Consider the following 18,623-nt stretch of genomic DNA (forward strand, 5'->3'; position numbering starts at 1 on the left):
GAGTGTGGTTGGGGTAAGATGGAGGCGAGTTGGAGTGTGTGTTGTAGGAGAAAGAGGAGGTTAATTTAGAAATAGATTCGATGAAAAATGTATTGAATTGAGTGGCTAAGTCTGTATCAGTGGCATTAGGATCAGGGGTTGGGGTGACTATTTTACTGGGGTGAAGTAGAGTGGAGATGCCTTTCCAGAATTTCTGAGGATCTGATTTGTTGTTTTGAAGTGTGAAGAAGTAATTTTGTCTATCAGAGAAGTTTTTTTACCTTGTTTCTAAGAGTTCGATAGTCATTGTGGATGAGGGGGGTTTTATTTTTCTGATATTTAGCCCAGAGTTTGTCTCTTTTCCGCATAGTAGCTAGTGTATTTTTGGTGAGCCATGGAGAAGTTTTAGTTTTTATTCTTTTAGTTCTTAGAGGAGCATGGACATTTAGCAGTTTTAGGAATGTGGTGTTGAAGTGGGTGACAGCATCGTCTAAAGGAAGTGTTTTTAGACAATTCCAGTTTATAGATTTTAGGGAGTTAGTGAAGTTAGAAGGATTGAAGTCTTTTTGGTTACGTGTTGTAATGTAGTTATGGGAATGATGTTGGGTTAAGGGGAGTCGATGAGTGAAGATAGGTATATGGTCACCAAGGGAATCGGGAAGGGTTCCACTGTTCGAAAAATAGTGGGGATGAGATACTACGATCCAGTCTAGGATACTGCTGGAGGAGAGATTTTTTGATGGGTGTGTGATAGAGTTGATTAGTTGTGAGAAGTTATGTAAGTTAATGTTAAGTGGGTTTGTGGGTGACTGTATGGAGATCCAGTTAATATTCATATCACCTAAGATTATGGTTTCATTGCTGATGTTGTTGGCAAGCCATGAGAGTATGTCTTCGAGAGTGGATATATTATCTCCTAGAGGGATATAGAGTGAGACTATGCATATGTGTTTGTTAACTTGGAGTAGTGATATAAGTATTTCTGCGTTATTAAATTGAGGTGTGGGTTTGTTGTAGGGGGTAACTGACAGGGAGGTAGAGTAGAGGAGAGCTACTCCTCCACCTTTTTTATGAGATTGAATAGTTAGGTGGAAGTATTTCTGAGTCTTTTATATGAGGTTTCAACCATGTTTCTGAGATGGATAAGATGTCTGGTTTATGATGTGTTAGCCAAGCATGGAGGGTTGGGATTTTGTTAACTATACTTTGAGAATTTAAGGCAGTAAGTATTAAGGACTTGACCTTGATTGTTGAAGTGGGGGGGCCAGGGTTAGGATGGATATCTCCTGATAATAAATTGCTAATGGGAGTTAGGGTTAGTTTGGAGAAGAAGCAAGCCAGCTTAGAGAATAGGTTTGGATGTATTATGCTTTTGAAAGATTTAGATACTGTTGGGAATGGAGGGAGTTTGAGTGGTTATAACTTTAAATGAAAAAAGTTGAAGGTTGTTTAAAGGGCACAAATGTGGGGAAATTGAGATGTTAGAGTGAGGTAGTGAGGAGCTAACATGGTTGGTTATGTGGTAGGATTGGGAGTAATACGAATAGCTAGGATGTGTAAGGTGGAAGAGGTAGGCTAAGGTAAAGAGTAGAATTAGTGAGAAGATGAATCCGGTAAGTGTAGTTGTGAGGTAATTATGATATTAGATGTGGAGTTAATAGACGTGTGGAGAAATATGTTAGTTGTGAAGGCTTGTAGGGGGAGTGTGTTGTGGGAGTAGAGGCGAAAGGAGTTGTATGTGGTTAGGTAATGTTTATCAAAGGTGAGTGAGTTAGAAAAGGTGGGAAAAGGAATGGGTGTTTCCAGGGATATGGATTGTGATAGGTTTACGATATGAAGGGGTGTGGCTCTTATATGGATAAAGCTAGGGTTGCTGGGGGCGGGTGGAATTTGGGGGCAGGGTAGGGGAGCGGAGTGAGCCCGCAGGGCGAACGGAGCGGGAAGAACCGAAGTAAACAGAAGAGGATCAGAAACCATCAGTGAGGTGTTGAAACAGAAGGTAAGTAGAGGGGAGTTTGAATTAGTGGCGTGGAATGGGCAGGAGTGTGAAAGTGGTGAGAGGGAACAGGAAGGTAATAGTATGAAGTGTTAGAATGTAGCAGAGAGTGAGAGAAAAGTAAGGGTATACAGAGAAAGCTGGCATATCAATTTAAAGGAAATGTTAGCTGTTCAGAAAGCTCTAATGGCCTTCAGGAATCTTCTACAACCAGGACAACTACTGATACGGACAGACAACACCACAGTTATGTGGTACATAAACAAGCAAGGGGGATCTCATTCCTACCCCCCTTGCAGACTAGCCATGGATCTATGGAACACAGCTCTAGCTTGCAATCTGGACCTTCAAGCTCAGTTTCTACCAGGGAAGCAAAACTTCCTGGCAGACAGTCTGAGCAGAAACCTTTCGGATCCACACAAGTGGATGCTGGACACCGAAATATTCAGGATGATAACAGCAGTCTGGGGATGTCCTCACATAGACCTCTTTGCATCCCATCTCAATCATCAACTACAGAATGTTTGCACCAGGACTTTCCACGAACAAGCTTGGAAAGTGGATGCACTATCATTCAGTTGGAGAAACCTCTCGGGATATGCCTTTCCGCCTCTTCCTCTTCTTCCACGGGTATTATTAAAGATCAAACAGGACAAGCCCAAGATGATAATCTTGCTGGCCCCAAATTGGCCTTGACAGTTTTGGTACCCTACTCTGAAAAACCTGTCTGGAGCCCCCTTGGGTTTTACCACAGACTCCAAACCTTCTGTCCCAACATCAGGGTCAGGTTCTACACTCCCATGTCAGAACTCTCAGCCTGGTGGCCTGGTTAATCCAGGGTCTTTGATTCCTTCTCTCCTACCCAAGCAGGTTATGGATGTCATTTTAGAAGCTAGACGTCCTAGCACTAGAAAATCTTATGCAGGAAAATGGAAAAGATTTTGTTCCTGGATGCAGGCTCAGGATTCTGATCCTCTTCTTCCTAACATTCCTTTGATTGTACTTTACCTGACCGATCTCTTACATAAGGGTCTCTTTCTCTTCCATTAAGATACATGCCTCTGCTATTTCCACTCATTATAATACAGACCCTCCAATCTTTTCCCACCAGCTCATGAGACAGTTTCTCAGAGGAGCTAAGAACTTAAGACCTCCTAGATCTCCTCCCATTCCTGCTTGGGATCTCAACTATGTTTTGGAAAAGCTCACCTTACCTCCTTTTGAGCCTGCTGCCTCTTCTGACATCAAGTTTTTATCTTGGAAAACAGCCATCCTGTTAGCTCTGACCTCTGCCAGGAGAGTTTCAGAGTTGCAAGCTCTTATGGCTGTGGAACCTTATATTATTTTTCATCAAGACAGGGTGTCTTTGAGGACTAATCCTACATTCATGCCTAAGGTGGTTTCCAAAGTGGCTTTAAATCAAACTATCCACTTGCCAACTTTTTTCCCTACTCCTCAAAATAAAGGGGAAAGGATCTTACATTCCTTGGATGTACACAGACAACTACATTTTTACCTGGACAGAACCAAGGACATCAGAAAATCAGAGCAATTGTTTGTTTCTTGTGCTTCAAGTTCCCAAGGTAAAGCCATTTCAAAACAGACCATTTCTAAATGGATTTCTCATGGAATCAGATTTTGTTATTCACACCATGGAAAGCAAATCCCAGGGAGTATACGGACTCATTCCACCAGAGCTGCTGCCACTTCAGCTGCCTTCCTTAGGGGAGTTCCTACCAAAGACATTTTGGAAGCTGTAACTTGGAGTTCAGTGCATACTTTTTCAAAGCACTACAATCTACCTCTCTACTCTAAGTCTAGGGCAGGCTTTGCTTCTGCAGTCTTGCAGGGCCTTTTAGCCGCCCCTTCTACTTTATGACCACCTCCCTTTCATTCTGCTTTGGGATTCTACCCTACAGTCATGACTGCAACAGTGAAACACGATGAACATAGTACAGTTGTGTACACTTACCCTAAATGTAGATGTTCGAGTGTCTTCACTGTTGCAGTCTGGGTTTCCCGCCCTCCTGTCCCCTCTTATTTTTACTTTTGTGTGGTTACTTTTTTTCACCATTGTTCTGAGGTGTATTTGCAAAGGATATGGTACCTTACTCATTTTGGGACTCCTGACATCTGGGGCAAGAAAAACTGGAGTACATGGCGTCAGCTGTCAGCTTTGTTCTCCTGGCACTCTGACGTCAGGGAGCATGGTTGAACAGCCGACGCCGGACCCAGACTTTGGGATTCTGGCCGACCGAGGACTGCCTGCCGGCAGGGGAGAACCCTACAGTCATGACTGCAACAGTGAAGACACTCGAACATATACATTTATGGTAAGTGTACACAACTGTACTTTTTCAGAAAGACAGAGCAATTACTAGTGGCATATGCTGCAGGATCACAAGGAAAGGCAATCTCAAAGCAGACTATTTCAAAGTGAATAGGCCACTGCATTCATTTCTGCTATTCACAACATGGCAAGCCAGTGCCTAAAGGCATTAGGCCACATTCAACCCGAGCAGCAGCCTTCCTCAGGGGAGTACCAACCAAAGACATTTTAGAGGCTGCTACCTGGAGTTCAGTGCCCACCTTTACGAAGCACTATCATCTGCCACTCTACTCTAAATCCAGGGCAGGCTTTGCCACTGCAGTTCTGCAGGGCCTCATAGCCGCTCCTAATGCTATTTAGCTTCAGGCTCCCAACCAAAGCTTTGGGATTCTACCCAGCTGTAATGACTGCAACAGTGAAACACGAAGAGCATAGTACAGTTGTGTACACTTACCATAAATGTAGATGTTCGAGTGTATTCAATGTTGCAGTCCAGGTTACCCACCCGCCATCCCCCTTATTTTTTCTGGAACTTATCTTTACTTCTCTAATCTATACAACCTATGTGGTGTATTTGCTTGTAGATGAAGGTAAAATATACTTTGGTGCATGTATGTTTTACTAGCCTATTTTTAGCCTACCCTTTTGGGGGCACCTGACATCTGGGGCAAGAAAAACTGAAGAAAATGGCGTCGGCTGCATCTTTTATACCCCTGACGCCCTGATGTCAGGGAAGAGACGACAGCAACTGACGCCGGACCAAGACTTTGGATGTTTATGATAAGTGTACACAACTGTACTTTGCTGTGCGCCATTCAGTGGGCACAATGCCTGATGCGAGGCTATAATTGAACATGGTGCTTAAGTTGGGAGCCAGTTTGTTCTGAAGTTCATGTAAAACGCAGCCTGGGATGTTGTCTGGTCCTGTGGATGCTGTGTTTTTGGCTTTAGAGAGTGCAGCTTTTACCTGCGTAGTTGTGATTACAGGGACTCTGCATTCTTCCTGTGTAGATATGGGCCCTTTAGGGGGTGAGAGGGGGGTAAAGTTAGCACTGAACTGATCTGCCAGGATGTTGGCAATATCAGTTGGTTCTGTAATTTTCTTGTCTTTGTGCTGTAACTCAGAGCAGATCTGGGTGTTGCCATCTAGATTCTTGACATAGCTATAGAATGCTTTGTGGTTGTCCTTGGATTTACTGGCAATTTTGTTAGTTTTGGATGATCTTGTAAGGTATCTCAGCTTCTTACTGAGGCTGACCAGGGAGCTCCTCCACCCATGGGATTTTACTCTTTTGCAACAGTTTCTTCCTTCTGTTGTACAGTTTGTTTATGGCAGGGGACCACCAGATTGGCTTCCTTTTTTGGAGGATAGCATCTTGGTTCTGTTTGGCATAGCACAGTCCATCCACTAGGGCTGTAACTATTTCAGCAGCCTTTATCCATCAGGCATCTTTGAATGACGTTTGCACAGCTAACAGTCATCCCGGAACACTACTTCGATGGCCAGGGGCAAGTACTACGTGCTTTCATCACTGACTTGATCTGCTCACACAAAAACAGGGATGTTTAATACACCCTGTATCAAATCAACTTCAGTTTACTGTGTGGAGGATTGGGTCTTAATTCCTTTTAGACATCTGTTTACTGAGGACATGCAGCAGGTACTAAGGGAGGCAAGAAAGCCTGCTACTAGAAAATCATATATTAACAAATGGAAAAGATTTTCTAGTTGGTGCAAACAGCATAACCAGCACCCGTTTATGGCTATTTGTTCTCTGGTTTTACAATGTTTGGGTGCTTTACTATCCTATAGCCTTTCTTATTCCTCTATCAGAGTTCATTTATCAGCCATTTAAGTATGTCTGCCCATGGATCCTCCTCTTTCAATGCAATCTCATGTCAAAATGTTTTTGAAAGTAGTTTTGCATAAGAAGCCTCCAAGAATGCTGATGGGCCCTCCTTGGTATCTTAATTTTATGTTCGAGAAGCTAATACTTCATTTGATTTGTCTAACCTGGCTGACTTGAGGTTTGTAACATGGAAAAACAGTTTTACTGATTACTCTGACCTCTGCAAGAAGGGTATCCGAATTGCAAGCACTCTGGTTAGCCAATCCTGTCTCATTTGCCAGGGACATGGTTTCTTTGAGAACTAATACTATTGTGCCTATAGTAGTATGTTAGTTTACTTTAAGTGAAACTATCCATCTCCCTGTTTTCTTTCCTAAACCTAAAAATGAGGGAGAAAGGATACTCCATACACTCAGATGTCCCCAGACAACTCTGCTTCTATCTTGAGATAACTAAATCTTTTAGATCAGTTAATTTCTTGTGAAAGTAAGAAGGGGTGTCCTGTGTCAAAATGACAGTTACTAAATGGTTATGTAAGGCTGTTACCTTTTGTAATGCTTGTCACAATAAAACTATTCCAGGCAGAGTCAGCACCCCACTGTACCAGGACTTTGGCTTCCTCTGCAGCTTTTTGGAAAAGGTTGTATTCTAAAAATATTCTGTAAGCTGTTACTTGGTTCTCTGTGTATTTACAAAGCGCTATAAGCTTTATTCCTTTTCTAGGTCCAGATCAGGCTTTGCCAGGGCCATTTTCCAGGGGCTTCTCCTTCCACTTCCCAAATGTAGTGAGTTAAGGTAATCTGCCCATATAGTGACATCTACTGCAGCAACAGTGATCAATAAGGTAAATGCAGTAAAACTGTGTATGTAAACTTATAACAGTAGATGTCCAAATGTTCGCTACTACAGTAACACCAGCCTCCACCCCTGTGTGTTTTTTATGATGGGGTGTGGACTTTTGTTCTTAACATTGTCCTTTTAGGGCTCAGCTTGCCTTTGTTTATTGGTAGGAAAGCTCTGAAGGGCTTGGCACCCCAGACTTGTTTGTTCAACTCTCCTTGAGCTGCCTCTAACAGTTTGGGCACATGAGCGGAAGTTTTGGAGGCTGGCCAGCTGTTACAGCTTTGGCAGGATATAACCCCTTATAGCTAAGATTACTGCAGCAGTGATCATTCGAACATCTGCTGTTAATGGTAAGTTTACTTACACAACTGTACTAAGTTCTTACACACCTATGCTTTTCCTCTCTTTCTGCCATCAAAACTGGAATCAACACGGTATATTTAATTTTTCTGTAGATACAAGTCACGATCGTGAATAAAGGGCCTTGTGTAGACTATATACCACATGGGAGAAGTATCTGGGGAAACATTCATAAAGATAATGGGTGTTTCCTGTATTTCATATATTAAGGTAGAATCAACTGATTTTTTTTGTCAGAGGAAATAAGTGAAGTGGGAATGTGAGATCTCCACTTTCCACTTCAGCAACTAATGCAAGGGGTAGAAGTTTTTCCCTCCTTTGATACTAATTTTGTTCTACTCTTATATAATGATGACATATACAGCCTTCTTTCAAAGACATAAAGCTGTACTTCAGAACTGTCTAACCTTGTTGCCTGAGAGCAGATTATTTTTCTTACTGGACTGTTGACTTTGCCTGAGCAGAGTTTGAGTTTAGGTATACAGTGCTTGCTGATGTGTATTGCAGAATATTTTTGCAGCGTGTCCATACTGTAAAAATTCATTTTGCGAGGTAAATTTGACTTAATTTGATTTCAGGATCTTTATTGTAGTTGTTGGCGAGTGTGCATTTAATTCTTCTTGATTTTTTTTGTTTTAGGAATTATTGACATGGCCCTGGTTTCTGCTGTTATTTATACACGCTGCTGACTGCTTCTATGTACCTGGTGTAGCACCCATAAATTTCAATGAAGGTTCTGATGTAGAAATTAAGGTAAGAGCAAAAAAAGTTTAACAAAAATTTCCACTTTACAGAGTTTTTAGTTTCCAACAAAACAGTATGTGCATTAATAAATTTTGATGGGTTTTTAATTTTTTGTAGTTTTGAGACATTTCAGGTATTTTACTTTTAGCAGGGTGAATGTTTACATTATTAATTCTGAATTGTTTTCATAGGGAACTAACCTATAAACAGCTGTAATGATTTTGTAATATACGAGGCAGCTGAGAACATCAGGCTTCCATATTCCATGTTATCTTGGGATATGATGCCATTGTCATTGTTCCAAGCCAGCACATTATAGACTAAGAAAAAAAATGAAACTTCTTGCATGACCCCTTATCCCTGCCATGTGGTGTATACCATCCAAATTTTGATTCATAACCTCAAGATCTGACTTGAGCCCTTCCCCATCTCACACCTTGCTCTGAAACTGAATTAGTGTTCCGTACCTCATTTAATACGCATTACTTACAATAGCCACATCTCATTTAAGCCCTCCTTTTTTATTCTGCTTTGTACTTTCATAGTTTTGGAGGTGTGAAATTAATAGAACATCAGATCTGAAGTTGTCTTCATTTGGTCTTCAACCTGTGAGTCTCAGATCTGACTTGACCGTATACTCCAGCCTTGGAACGAAAACCTGAGCTCCTCCTCTCCTACCACCCCTTAGAATCTCGCTGAGCTCCCTCCAGGGAATTTTTCAGTGGTCTTTTGGTCTGAGAGTGCATATTTTTCCTTGTTAATAGTTTTCTTTCTTATCTTCTACCTATCTATAGTTTAACAAAAATCAAACAAAAGTAGTAGATGTTCTTCGTGTTTCACTGTTGCAGTCATTACATTTGGGTTATCCTGCTGGCAGGTTGCCCTTAGTCGACCTGAATTCCAAAGTCCTGGGTCCTGCGTTGGCTGCTGTCGCCCCATCCCTGACGTCAGGTCGTCAAGGGTGTAAAAGAAGCTGCAGACACCATTTTCTTCAGTCTTTCATGCCGCACGGTGCCCGAAGCAGTTGGCAAGTGCCGGTCAGCCGACTCCTGAGATTTTCGTGTTCAAGTTTCAGATCCAAAGTCTTCAATAAAGCTAAGTACCCCGTTGGGGGAAACTTTTTTTTCTTGCTCCAGACCGATGTCAGAAAAAGTAAATAATTGTATTTCTTGTGGAAAACAAATACCTCCATAAGGACTTTCATTCTTACTGTATTCCTTGCCTAGGCCCTGATCACAACGTTTCTGGTTGTTGGTTTTGTGCTAGATTTAACCAACGCACTATTAAGCGTCGATATGATTTTGCTTTAAACTATTTTGGATGCCGGTTTAATTATCCTGAAATGTTGTTGGATAGCCATCCGACTACCGGAGTTCACAAAAAAACACAAGGCAAAGGAGAGAGATAGACGACCGAGGTCCAAAACCGATGACAAAGCTTCTCCTAAGCCAGTCGCCGGTTCTCAGTGAGGCACTTTCGCAGCCCCTGACACCCGTTACTTTAGAGTTGCAGCCAGCTAACGACTCCCATGTGGAGTCTGCCATGCCGCTGGAAACTCAAGGTATTGGAGCCTCGGATACTATTCCTTCAAATGGGTCCGGAGCTGCTGAGCAGGCACCGGCTTCTGAGGGTGTATTCAGACCTAAACATCTTTACATTAAACCGACTTCAGCTTCAAAGGCAAAGACTAAACCACCTTCTAAAGCAAAGAAACAAACTCAAGAGCCACGTGGACAGGCCTCTTTGCCTTAAAAACAGATGCTCAAAATGGCCAAAGACTTGATTACCTTGATCAAGGGTTCCCAACCCCCTCCTGATAATAGGCCTAGGCAAGAGACTGACTATGAATCTTCAGATCAGGTTTCTATTTCTTCTGATTCCTCTTCTGATCAGGAATATTCTCTTCCCTCTTATGAGGATTCTGATGCTGAAGAATCCATACCTTCAGCTTCTCCTCCAGAGGACTATTCTTTTGGGGAACCCTTGCATACCATGAGGGAGCATTTTCACTGGGAGAACCAAGATTTTTCAGAATCTTAAAAAGAGGCTCAGGGATTTCCTTTTACTACCACAACACAGGCCACTAGCCATTCCACCTGTTAGACATTGTAGATGATGTATTTTCGGAGTCTAGTCTTACCCCTGACTCCTTACCTCCATCTCCTGTTAAGCCTGACCGATATTACAGGGTACCTGACTCTCATAAATTCCTTTTTAAAAACTCTGCTGCAGACCCAGAAACTATTTCTCAGGGTCCCAAAGGAGTTAAGGCTTCCGCTGCAAAAAACCCTACCCCCTCTGACAGAGATTCTAGGGCACTGGATCGATGGGGAAAAAAGGTTTGCACATCTGCTACCTTGGCTATAAGGGCCTTAAATTGTCAGTTTCATATGCTCAAGCATCAGCAACATGTCAAGGCATTGCGTAAACAGCAAATGTTGTTAAGCTCTGAATGTGCAGAAAACAAGGAAATGCAGGATTTTTTGCATGCAGCTGAACAAGTTGGAAAGCATAATTTGCAATGTGGTTTTGGTTCTTTGGAGGCCTCGTGCAGGGCCGCAGTTATGGGTTCTGTGATTAGGAGGCATGCTTGGTTAAAGGAACAAAATCTGCCTGATCATGTCAAAGTAAAATTATTAGATGCACCTTTACAGCATGATACTTTGTTTGGTGTTAAGGCAAAAGAGGTGTTAAAGAAAATGGAGGACAAAGCTAAATCTATGCAAACTGTCAAAGATTTTTTCAAGTACAGCCACCTAGATCTAGTAGACACTGGCCTACAAAGAATTGGTCCTTTCTGTGTCACAGACCTCAAAGGGGCAGATCCAGACTCCCTAGAGGCAGATCCCAGCCACAAGGTTCATACAGGTCAAAGCAATGGGGTGCTTCTACCTCCAAAGTTGGAGAAGACAAATCACAACCATACAGGAAACCGTCCCAATGACTTCCCCCTGCCTGCACCAAGCACTCCTCTCCTGGCAGCACCCTTGGGGGGAAAATTAGCACTTTTTTCTCAAAACTGGCACATTATAACCCAGGACAAGTGGGTTCTAAATATCGTGTCACAAGGCTACAAGTTCCATTTCCAAACCCTGCCAAAGGCAAAAGGCTGGCCAGATCTGCCAAAAAAATCAATGGGCAGAGGCACAAAAACAAGTCTCATCCCTAATGGACATGGGGGCCATTCAACAAGTACCAGAGCAAGAGCAGGGACAAGCATTTTACTCAAGACTGTTCTTAGTATCCAGAAAAGACAAAGTCTGGAAACCAATACTGGACCCTATCTATTCTGAATACATTCCTGGATATACCAAAGTTAAAGATGTTGACTTTGCAGCAGCTTCTGCCCATGCTGGGCAAGAACGCTTGGCTTGTGACTTTAGACCTAAAAGAGGCATACCTGCATGTCCCAATCAGACAGTTATGCAGAAGATACCTCAGATTCAAGGCTGGCTCAATGCATTACCAATTCTCTGCACTGCCCTTTGGCTTACCTACTGTGCCCAGGGTCTTTACAAAGTGCCTGGCACCAGTAATTGCATTCTGCAGACAGAGGAATACATATATATCCTTACTTGGACGACTGTCTAATTCAAGCGGAGAACAAGGACATTCTTCTACAGCATCTGGCGTTTGTCAAAAGATTTCTAACATGCCTAGGGTACACAGTCAACGAAAAGAAATCAAAACTAGTACCCTCTCGAGATAATATTTTTGGATGCAAGCTTAAATACAACTGCCCAGATGGCTTATCTCACGCCAGACAAACAAAGGCAACTGACTACCTATTTCAACATGTTGGCAACAAAGGCCCAGTTATCTGCAAGAAATATTCTGCAGGCTTTGGGCTTCATGGCATCCTGCATCCTACTAATTCCATATGCAAGACTGCATATGAGGAAACTTCAATGGTACCTAAAAAGTGTTTGGACTCAATATTGCCACAGCCTGGAAACAATGATTACTCTCATTCTCTGCCTGCAACAGGAGTTTCGATGGTGGGCAAAGGCTTGTCACCAGAACAAGGGACAGCCATTCACATTACCCCCAGCCAGGCAGGCACTGACAACGGATGCGTCAGGTTATGCCTGGGGGGGCCCACATGGCAAGAAGATGCATTCAGGGCACATGGTCCTCAAATCAAATGCATCTGCATATCAATCAAAAAGAGATGCTAGCTGTTCAAAATGCCCTAACAGCCTTCAAGGACCTACTTCAGCCGGGACAACTACTGATAGAGAGACAACACCACGGTCATGTGGTATATAAACAAGCAGGGGGGCACACATTCTTTCCCCCTTTGCAGACTAGCCATGACTTTGTGGGACACAGCATTGACTTACCAAGTACGTCTGCAGGGACAATTCCTGCCAAGAAGGGAAAATACTCTGGCAGATGAACTAAGCAGAAACCTCATGGATCCCCACGAGTGGCAGCTGGATCCACAAGTCTTCAGCATGATAACAAGGAAATGGGATGCCCGGACATAGATCTATTTGCCTCCCCTCACAACTACCAACTAAAAAGATTCTGCACAAGAACTTATCACAGACAAGCATGGAAAGTGAACGCCCTATCTTTCAGCTGGAAAAACCTATCAGTGTATGCCTTTCTCCCACTGCCTCTCCTCCCAAGGTACTCCTAAAGGTCAGACAGGAGAAGCCAAAGATGATACTGATTGCCCCAGACTGGCCATGCCAGTACTGATATCCAGTCCTAAGGAACTTGTCTCAATACCCAGCTTGGGCCTTACCTCAAAGACCTCAACTACTGTCCCAGCAAAACAATCCGATCCTGCACAGCCAACTCAGGACTTTAAACCTGGCAGCATGGCGGATAATATAGTCATACAAAACACACCTCTCAGTAAAGCTGTGATGTATGTCATTTTGGAAGCCAGAAGGCCTAGTACTAGAAAATCTTATGCTGGAAAATGGAAGAGATTCAATGCTTGGAACCAGGCACAAGGAACTGACAGCTGTGCCAAATATTCCTCAGATTTTGCAATACTTAACTGAGATGCTGGACAAAGGCCTATCTTTTTCATCTATTAAAATTCATGCCTCTGCCATTTCGGCTCATTACAATAGTCGCCAATCATTTCTCATCCCTTATTAAAGCAGTACCTCAGAGGAGCCAAAAATTTAAGGCCTCCAAGGAGATCACCAATGCCTGCATGGGACCTCAGCTATGTCTTGGAAAAACTCACCCTCCCTCCTTTTGAGCCAGCCGCTACTGTTGATATAAAATTTTTATCTTGGAAGACAGCTCTGCTCCTAACAATAAACTTCTGCAAGACGAGTTTCAGAGCTACAGGCACTCATGGCTGTGGAACCTTGTATCATTTTTTATCCAGACAAGGTCTCTGAGGACAAGCCCAACATTTATGCCTAAGGTGTTGTCCAATGTAGCTCTAAACCAAACTATTCATCTGCCAACTTTTTATCCAGATCAAGGGGGAGAGAATTCTGCATTCTTTGGATGTACATAGACAGCTTAGATTCTACTTGGACAGAACCAAAGTTTTCAGAAAGACAGAGCAATTACTAGTGGCATATGCTGCAGGATCACAAGGGAAGGCTATCTCAAAGCAGACCGTTTCAAAGTGGATAGGCCACTGCGTTCGTTTCTGCTATTTACACCATGGCAAGCTACTGCCTAAGGGCATTAGGCCACATTCAACCAGAGCTGCAGATACTTCAGCCTTTCTCAGGGGAGTACCAACCAAGGACATTTTAGAGGCTGCTACTTGGAGTTCATTGCACACCTTTACAAAGCACCATCACCTGCCACTCTACTCTAAGTCCAGGGCAGGCTTTGCCACTGCAGTTCTGCAGGGACTCCTAGCTGCCCCTAATGCTGTTTAGTTTCCAGCCTCTCAGCCATAGCTTTGGAACTCTACCCAAATGTAATGACTGCAACAGTGAAACACAAAAAACATAGTACAGTTGTGTACACTTACCATAAATGTAGATGTTAGAGTGTATTCACTATTGCTGTCCTGGTTACCTTCCCACCATTCTTCTGATGGAACCTATCCTTCCTTCTCTGAGTTACACAACTTCTGTGGTGTATTTGCTTGTAGATGAAGGTAAAGTTTATATTTGTGCATATATTTATATATATATATATATATATATATATATATATATTTATATTTATATATATATATATATATATATATATATATATGTATATATATATATATATATATATATATATATATATATATATAAAATATAAATTTTGGCTACCCTTTTAGGGGGCACCTGACATCTGGGGCAAGAAAAACTAAATAAAATGGCGTCGGCCGCTTCTTTTATACCCCTGACGACCTGACGTCAGGGATGGGGCGACAGCAGCTGACGCAGGACCCAGGACTTTGGAATTCATGCCGACTGAGGGCAACCTGCCAGCAGGATTACCCAAATGTAATGACTGCAACAGTGAATACACTCAAACATCTACATTTATTGTAAGTGTATACAACTGTACTTTAGCGTACAGTATGATTTTCTCGTGTAGGTAGAGTAGGTTCTGTCTCTCTTTCTGTCGTGTTATACTTTTTGGTGTCCTGCCATGGCCGATCCTAAACCAGCAGGCTTTAAGAAGTGCACCGACTGTGGGCATAAAATTCCACCTTCTGATACCCACACACTCTGTGCGTTTTGTCTGGGTGCTGCCCACTTGGATTCCTCCTTTTCTGTATGCATGGGCTTTAATCAGCGTGTGCTTATAGACGGGAGGAACAAATTGATCCTCAAGGGTCTTCTCCCTTCCTCCGCTCCTTCTTCAGTGGTGTCAACTTCAGGGGCTCAAACCCTCTCCAAAACAGTTTGCTACAAGGACAAGGCAACGAAGCAGTCTCCTGACAGAGCCTGAGTTCTTGTGGGAGAACTGCCAGCTAACAGTCATCTGTTTCCTTCAGCTTCATCCTGTCCGCTCCAGTCTCCATGTTTTTCACCAGAGCTGACGGGCCTTCTCCCCAAGTCTCCCAATTTGGCGTCGCCCAAACATCACTCCAGGCTGGGGTCAACAGCTTCTTCTGCCAGGTCCTCCACACACACTCCCGGAGCCTTTCAGAATTCGAGGTGGACAGGCTGATGAGATTTTTGAAGGCACTGTTTCAGTTGGGAGTTTTGCCAACTCTGGCTCCTGGGATCCCAAGTTTCAAGAGGTCTGTGCCAGTAGGTACCTGTTCTTCGCCGTCCATCACCTTGAGTAGTTCAGCCCTGTTATCAGGCCCGACTGAGTGTTGGAGTCCGCTTCGGCGTCTGTTTCAAGGGGTTTGCATTAGCTGCAAGGCTTTCGGAGCTGTCCCTGCCCCTGTCCCTCAGTGCCTTGGTGCTGGGATTCATTAGGCTTTGACATTGATGACCTTTGTCCCACTGGAGTTGCTCTCTGAGTCCCATTTGCCTTCAGCCTTCGAAGTAGTGGAGAGGGTGCTCTCGGCCTCCACGAGTCTCCACTCTCCCTCCTTTGGACTCTACCTTCCTCCCTTCTTAATTGGCCATGCCAGATCCCTCTTTTTTGTCTCCTCTTGAGAAGCCTCCTGCAAACCCCTTGGAACAGGCTGTACTTCAGGAGCACCCCTAATCTTCTGACACCTCTCCAGAGCATCCCCTCGAGGAGGTGCATCAGAAGTGCACGTGCAAAAGGAGGCACTTGGATTCACCTCCGGAATCCCTAATCGAAAACACGGACTTGGATAAAAGGGGAAGGTTCCCCCTATACCCCACATGACAATGTCTCCTTCGGGGGCATCATGGAGATCCTTCAACAGAAAGTCCACAAACCTAATGAGTCCGTGTTCCTGGAAGCCTTTGGAACAGGTCCGTCTACATCCTTGTGCCCCCCTCCCCTGCGGATCCCCTGATTGACCTGATATCTTGCAGGGCTTGGAAGGAACAGGACACAGTGGGACCTATACCAGAGCGCCCAGACAAGACACTTGGCGCCCCACAGGATAGGCTACACTGGACTAAGTCCATGTTGATCTGATGATGGTGGCAGCAGCTACAAAGAAAGTTCATCCCCCTGACAGGGAGTCTAGGGCAATGGACAGATTTGGTAAGGTGGTCTACTCTTCAGTGACCTTTTCTCTGCGTGCACTGCATTATCTGGCATACATGATCAGACTCTAGAGAGACCATTAAGGAAATCTCCAAGCCTGCCCCGGTGTCTATTATCTGAAAAGGAGAAGATTTTTATCCTCTAGAATGGCTACCCTCCGGTCCATCTCCTACATGTCCATGAGGCTACACTCACACATGGCAGAAGGTACCTCAAGGGCATCCAGTTCGGGCATTGCCATGAGGCATCCATGAGGCTACTCATACATGGCAGAAGGTACCTCAAGAGCAGACTGTTCGGGCATGGTCATGAGGTGTCACACCTGGATGCGGCTTTCTGAATTCTCTGAACCCTTCAAGGCATCCTTTATCAATGCGCCCTTTGACAAGTCATCTGTTTTTGGTCCCAAGGTTAGAGAGACACTCTCCCAGTGTGAGAGAAACTGAAAGACCTGGTCTACTGTCGGAATACACTTTTCTACCCCACAGTGGTCCTGTTCTAGGAATCAGCATGACTGTAAGAAGCTGTGGTTTCGAAGTCTCTGGGTGCTTTCTGAGATGCACAGGGAGACTTTTCCTCCAGAGGCAGGGGGGGGGAAATAATTGCCCCCATGACGGGGGGGGGCGAGAAATCAGGGGTCTTGAGATGCATTCTCAGACAGGCTCTTTTAGCAATCTTGAAGGATTGCTCGACTGCTGTACTCAGGAGACAGTCTGGGCACGTCTTACCCTACACCCAACAGCCTGGGAAGCTATCTCTGTCGATTATTGGGTATTAAAGATAATATCCAGAGGTTACACCATCCCGTTCTTCAAATCCCCAAGACCGACTCAAAGCCTCCCCGATATGCTACCTAGCTGAAGTGGGGGAGGCAGCCTTGGAAACAATAAAGCTGCTAGAAAAAAGTCATCCAACCCATCCCCCAAGACAAATTCGCATCGGGCATCTATTCAAGATTCTTTTTGGTGCCATAGAAAATGGGGGACTTCAGACCAGTTCTGGATCTCGCTTCCCTAAACAAGTCGGTTGCCAAAACAAAGTACCGAATGGTCACAATACAGTCCATTCTGCCCTTTCTGCAGAAGGAAGAATTAGATATGCTCAGTAGACCTTCAGGATGCGTATTACCACATCAGCATGGACAGACACTCCAGGAGGTTCCTCTGCTTCCAGCTGGGGTCCAGTCACTTTCAGTTCAGGGTATTCCCCTTTGGACTTAACAAAGCCCCCAGTGTGTTTACTAAAGTGATGGCAGTAGTTGCAGCTCACCTAAGACTGCTTGGATTCCACGCGTTTCCTTATCTGAACGATTGGCTCCTTTACTGTTCCCACCAAGCATCGACGTCTGCAAGCTAGTAATAATCTCTCTCATCCAGCCTTGACCTTGGGCATAGCCATTAATCTTTCAAAGTCCAAATCAGACTAGGTCCAGATCACTGACTTTATAGAGCTCATTTGGACACAACACAATGTATGGCCTTCCTTTCCCAGGACAGAATTCAGTCCCTTCGGTTGCACATAATTCACATTCTTTCTGATCACCCTCCCCCTGCCTTTCTCATTCTCAGAACATTGAGTCCGATGGCGGCTACCATAGCTCTTCTACCAATGGCTTCTCTTCACATGAGAGTACTTCAGTGGATCCTAGTGGTCCACCTGTCATTTCTTGAACTGCCAGTGGACTATCCCATAAAACTGTCTCGAGACTGCAAGTAGTCTCTCCTGTGGTGGCTTCATTCTCAGGATCTATACTTGGGATGACCGTTTACCCCCTCTCCTCTCAAGGCCATTATGACCATGGATGCCTCCAAGGTCGAATGGGGGGGTGCATTGGCTGGGTCGGATGGTCCAAGGCATCTGGTCCCCTCTAAAGATCATTTTGCATATAAATGTCCTGGAGATGAGGGCAGTCCTTTTAGCATTGCAAGCTCTTCTCACGGGGATAATTGCCATCCTGACCAACAATGTGTGAGTAGTCTGGTACATCAGCAAGCAGGGAGGAACAAAGTCTTACCCCCTGTGTTGAGAAGCCATGAGATTGTGGGAGAGGGTGATCTCTTCCAACCGCTTTCTTGTAGCAGTGCACATTCTGGGGAAGTCAGACATTCTAGCGGACAAGCTCATTAGAACCGTCCTGAAAGTGGTCTTTCAACCCTTCAGTGGGAAACATGATCTTTCAGAAATGGGGGTCAACCTTGCTGAGGTTTCTTCGCCTCTCCTTCCAGCAGCAAGTATTTTGCCCTGATCCCTACTCTGGGGGAGTCCCTCAGAAACACTCCATGCTTGGCCACCCCAGTCTTTTTTTATGCCTGTCCTCCTCTTCCCCTGATACCCAAAGTCCTCCAGAAAGCTCAGAGTTTGAAGTGCAGAGTCATACTCCTTGCCCCATTCTGGCCTCAACAAGTTTGGTTCCCCTTCCTATGGTCTCACCTTGCAGCTCCTCCTTGGA

At 44.2% G+C, this 18,623-nt stretch overlaps 1 protein-coding gene across 1 annotated transcript in view; it reads left to right on the forward strand.

The window, feature by feature from the left end:
* The window catches only part of TM9SF4 (transmembrane 9 superfamily member 4), a gene marked incomplete in the record, with an annotated part of 2,004,758 nt that overhangs the window by 221,898 nt on the left and 1,764,237 nt on the right, over window positions 1-18,623 (forward strand). The window contains 1 exon segment of the mRNA XM_044090345.1: window positions 7,997-8,110. Within this exon segment, the coding sequence (XP_043946280.1) occupies window positions 7,997-8,110 (114 nt within the window).

The sequence above is a fragment of the Protopterus annectens genome, chromosome 12.part0, assembly GCF_019279795.1.
Source record: "Protopterus annectens isolate FY-2018-M chromosome 12.part0, PAN1.0, whole genome shotgun sequence".
Classification (NCBI taxonomy): Eukaryota; Metazoa; Chordata; order Ceratodontiformes; family Protopteridae; genus Protopterus; species Protopterus annectens.